This window comes from Rhinopithecus bieti, unplaced genomic scaffold (assembly GCF_001698545.2).
Source record: "Rhinopithecus bieti isolate Rb0 unplaced genomic scaffold, ASM169854v2 scaffold_23816, whole genome shotgun sequence".
In the NCBI taxonomy this organism is placed as follows: domain Eukaryota; kingdom Metazoa; phylum Chordata; class Mammalia; order Primates; family Cercopithecidae; genus Rhinopithecus; species Rhinopithecus bieti.
In genome coordinates this window covers 2,352,707-2,357,272 of record NW_016811019.1, presented here as the reverse complement: position 1 = coordinate 2,357,272, position 4,566 = coordinate 2,352,707, and the positions used below count along the sequence as shown (strand labels likewise).

The 4,566-nt window shown below is 56.1% G+C and overlaps 1 protein-coding gene across 2 annotated transcripts in view; it reads right to left on the bottom strand.

Annotated features, from left to right (window-relative positions):
* Nucleotides 1–948: 948 nt before the first annotated feature.
* Nucleotides 949–4,566, bottom strand: part of SDC1 (syndecan 1) — a 16,247-nt gene continuing 12,629 nt past the window's right edge. For both annotated transcript variants that reach the window (XM_017893378.1, XM_017893379.1), the window contains exons 3-5: nt 4,018–4,496; nt 3,289–3,424; nt 949–3,137 (exon numbers count right to left, since the gene is read on the bottom strand). In XM_017893378.1, the coding sequence (XP_017748867.1) occupies nt 2,968–3,137; nt 3,289–3,424; nt 4,018–4,496 (785 nt within the window). In that variant the 3' untranslated portion in view covers nt 949–2,967. The remainder of the gene's footprint in view (nt 3,138–3,288; nt 3,425–4,017; nt 4,497–4,566) is intronic.

The window sequence follows — 4,566 nt, the reverse complement described above, 5'->3', positions numbered from 1 at the left end:
AATTGATTTGGATATATGGGGACAGGCAGCCCAGGGAGCTGGGGTCTTGGAAACTTGCAGGTCCCATGTGGAGGGTTATTAATACATTGTTAATAAAAGTATTACTATCTGATGGCCAGCTCTACAACTCGACCCTCCTTGTCCAGTCCAGGAACTGGCAGGAAACAGGCACTGGTGTTTTCAGTGTTTGTTGAATGAATAAATGACCTAGAGAACTTTATCTCAGCCTCCAAACTCTTTGGAACACAATGTGTCAGGGAAGAATAGAATTCTCCATCCTGCAAAGCCACCTGGTGCTGGCAGTCTCTGCTCCATCAGCAGGTGCAGGGGCGGGGAAGAAATGGTCCCTCCTGCTCTGCACAGCCCAGGCCCTGCCTGGAGTCTAGGGTCAGGGGTTGACCTGCACCAGGGACAGAGTGGACCAGCAGCCTGGACAAGACTGGGAAGCCAGCTATAATAGATGCTCTAGGACACTGAGGACCCCTACAGTACAGTGTGCTGCCTCAACCTCCAGGTTTTTCACTGTCATTTTTCCCTACTCTGCACATGATTTGTTTAGACCTCTGGCACTTAAGACTGTTGCTAGTAAGTGTACAGAAATCACAGTGAGCAAACGATAAATAGCAAGCTTTGAGACTCAGTAGGGAGCCCATCATGTCCTTGAGGAAGGAAATGATCCAGTTGGAGCCTTAAGGAACAAGGAGTGCTGGGCAGGAGGAGGACCGAGAGCCCCAGGAGAAGGAAGGCGAGATACTGAATGCCTGCACAGGGGTGTGGGGAAGGAGGGCAGAGATGGACTCTGTGTTCCGCAACAAGAGGGACCAGCATCAATTCTGCTGTTCTGTACCAAGCCAGAGCATTGCCCAGAACCAGGCTCCCACCCCTAGTAGGTGACACGGCAGGATATCGCCAGGCCAAGAAGAGACTCAACCACCACCACAGCAGCTGTTGCCCGAAATGAGAAGTACCGTTTATTGCTGTTACACAAATGGACCCAGCCTCTGGCTTGGGCACTGTCCCACGGACCAGCAGACAAACATGATCAGCTGGCCCCTTTCCCCACCCCCGAGTCATGTGCAGTCATACACTCCAGGCAGAAAGTCAGTATCGAATACCGGGCACAGGTTCCCTTGGCTTGGCGGTGCGTCTCTGATCCACAGACTGGCCCACCTTTCAGAGCAGCCAACAGAGCCACTGAAACGTCGTCAAATAAGCAAGTGCAGGACCCCCGGGCTGGGGGCCTCTGGCCTCTGCAACCAGGTGGGAGGAGGATGTCCTAGGTGTCTGTGGGGCAGGCCTCGGCTCCACACGTCCGCCGGGACCACAGCCTCAAGTCAAGCTGTGCTGGGGCCATCCACCTTCCTTTGCCATTTAGAAGATGGGGCTTGGAACTTGGCAACACAGAAATTGACATCAGCCTTATAAAACCTTGGCTGAACCTGTCGACCTCCAGAAGAATTTCAGCCAAAACAAAAAAGCAAACACACAGAGGGACCCTGGAACCAGAATCCCTCCCCATGGGAAAGACAAAGGCACAGAGATTTGAGCCAAATTTCCCAACATGTTGGTATTTGCAGAAAAGTCCGGTCACGTCACACACAGCACAGAGGCAAAAAGCGAAGGCAGTGGCATTCACAGGACTACTTTATATTAAAGTTTATTACATTTGGAAAATCTACTGTACAGGGAAAAACCCATTGGATTAAGTACAGTTTTGCCAAAAGCAAAAGACTATCACTCTTTGGAAAATATTCCTGATTCCAGCCCAGGGCCCAGGGCGGGGCCGCAGGAGCTAACGGAGAACCTGGCCTTGGATGGAGGCGCTCAGAGCCAGCTCTGCCCAAAACGCCCCTTGTCAATTTCCAGGAGGAAGACGCCCCTTGTCAATTTCCAGGAGGAAGACGCCCCTTGTCAATTTCCAGGAGGAAGCAGCCCCCCCCTAAGAGGGCCCCACAGGCAGGACAGGCCTGGTCTGCAGGAGGATCTCCAGGCCCCTGCCGCCCTCCCTACAGTCCTCTCTCAGTCTGAAGGCTGAGCCGCCAGCATTCACTTCTCACATGGGCTTCTCCAATGTGGCAGTGGCCCAGGCCTCAGCAAAGCCCTGAGCTCATGGACACAGGCACAACTGCTTGAAAGAGGCGGTGGCCCCACGGCAGCCTGGACTGGCCAGCCCGCCAACAGACCACCAGAAACGGGGCCACCAGATAGTCCATACCCTGTTGCACACATGAGCGACAAACTCAGAGACAACACACAAACTCAGCCTACATTTTGGCTTCCAGATTTGGTTCTCCTAGTTTAAAAAAAAAAAAAAAAAAAGTCTTAACCCTGATGCTGTCTCCTGACCATAGATGAGGGAAGCAGGATGGGGAATACCGAATCAGCTTACTTAACTTACCTCAGAAGTAGCAAGGTCTACTGGGCTATGAACAAAGAACTAGAGGAAACATGTGCAAAAACAAGTCGATATCTAGATCAGACCTCCCCACGAAACAAAGTGGACCCCTGTCCCCTGCCATGCAGCGGCCACGCCCCCAAGATGCTTGGTCCTACCAGTAAGTGCTATAGATGTGTGAGCCCCAAGCCCCACCCGCAGAATCTTCCAGCCACATGAGGCCACTTAGGTCCAAAGCAGTCAGATCCCCCCTCCCCTCCAGAGCTGGGCCTGGGGAGAGGCTGCTTCAATTTGGAGAAACTGAGTCAGAATGGTGCGACGCCAGGTGCTGGCTGTGGTGGAAAGGTCCTATGCGAGAAAACCCGGGTGCCCCAAGTCTCCAGGAAGAAGTCAGAGAAGCCGAGTGGAGCTCCCAGCACGCCCCAGGACTCCGTGGGCAGGAGTGGCCAGAGGGGCTGGAGTGCTGGGGAGGTGGCCTGGTGGCAGGGGAGGCCAGGGCCTGCAGTTCTTCAAGGAAGAGGCAAGTGGGGGCCTAGTGAGTGGCAGGGCGGAGGGGGCGCATGGCTCCCGCATCAGGCGTAGAATTCCTCCTGTTTGGTGGGCTTCTGGTAGGCCCCCCCATTGGCTTGTTTCGGTTCCTCCAAGGAGTAGCTGCCTTCGTCCTTCTTCTTCATGCGGTACAGCATGAAACCCACCAGGCACACAGCAAAGATGAGCCCCACGAGGCCTCCAGCAATGATCCCTAGGGCAGGTAGACAGGGCCAGCTCAGTTCAGCGGCCCCCTGGGCTCCACTGCAGACCCTCCCCAAAGTGGTGGCCTTGGCTGTGGCCAGCCCCACCCCGACCCCACAGCAGCAATTCACCCCGAACTACCCCCCTGAGAGAAAACTCACCTCCCAGCACCTCCTTCCTGTCCAGGAGACCCTGCGAGGCCCCCGTGGCCCCCGGATCCACTGGGGACTGGTTCCGGTGGTCAGGCTCCACAGCCACTATAGCTGTGTTCTCCCCAGAGGTTTCAAAGGTGAAGTCCTATGGGAGGACAGGGGCAGATTGGGTTGGCTAGGTCACTGCCAGCAGCAGCAGCAGCCAGCTCCAGAAGCAGCTCCTGCCTCCCTGATCTTTGCCACCACCCACTCAGATGCACCCAAACCAGGATCGCACGGGGCCCGAAAGCCAGGCCTTCTTGCCACATCAACTCTGGACCATGGCATGGACCAATGGCTGGACCATGGCATGGATATCACAAAAAGTGATACAAAGCATACATTTCTGTATGGAAATAAGCAGGCTTATTTTAGTGTAAAGCGTAAAATTCCCACGAAGCTGCAAGATAAAAAATAGGACTTGGTATAACGTTCACTCTTGCAGCAGGGGCTGCAAGTTTGGACTGTAAGTTTGGGGAGCCCTCTCTTGGGTGATCTTTAAGGGCGCTTTTGCTCTGATCTCATAATTAGTCGGTCCTGCTCTGGGCGAGGCCCTGGGGGTAGGGGAAGGTGGGCCCCTGGCCCTGTCTTCCTGGTGAGGAATACGAGACACCCGCAGGGCACAGGCGTAGGGCGTGCCGGGTGCCAGGCATTAGGGCTAACCCACCCAATGTCCCAAGGAATGCAGAGGCCACTCACCTGCTCCCCAGAGCCCTCTGCTGCTGGGAGCTGACTGGAGGCTCCATCCTCAGCAGCCCTCTCGGTGGCAGAAGGACCTCCATCCCCTGTGCGGGGAGTGTGAAGGTCAGCTTGGCCGGGTCCTGCAGGGGCTGAGGTCTCATGGTGGCCAGGCTGCATGTCCCTGTGGGGGTGGGACGTGGCGGGCTCCTGGGCCGTGGTGGCTCTGGCGGTTGGGGCCTGATGAGTGGTTGGGAGCTGTGTGGTCTCCGTGGGTTGGGGGGTGGCCTCCTGCTCCCGGGCGGTGAGGCCAGGCTCCACTTCTAACAGGACTACAGCCTCTCCCTCCTTGGGCCCCTCTCCAGCCGGCAGGGTGGAGGTAGAGGCAGCTGTAGCCTCCAGGCCAGTGGGTTCCGGAGACGTGGGAGTAGCCGTCAGGAGCCACGTGTCCTTCCAAGTGGAGGGGGTCTGCTGTGACAAGGTGATATCTTGCAAAGCACCTGCAGGACCAGAAGCAGATGTGTTGTGGGGGGTGGGGGGAGGACCAGAAGCAGAGTGTGCTGGGTGGGT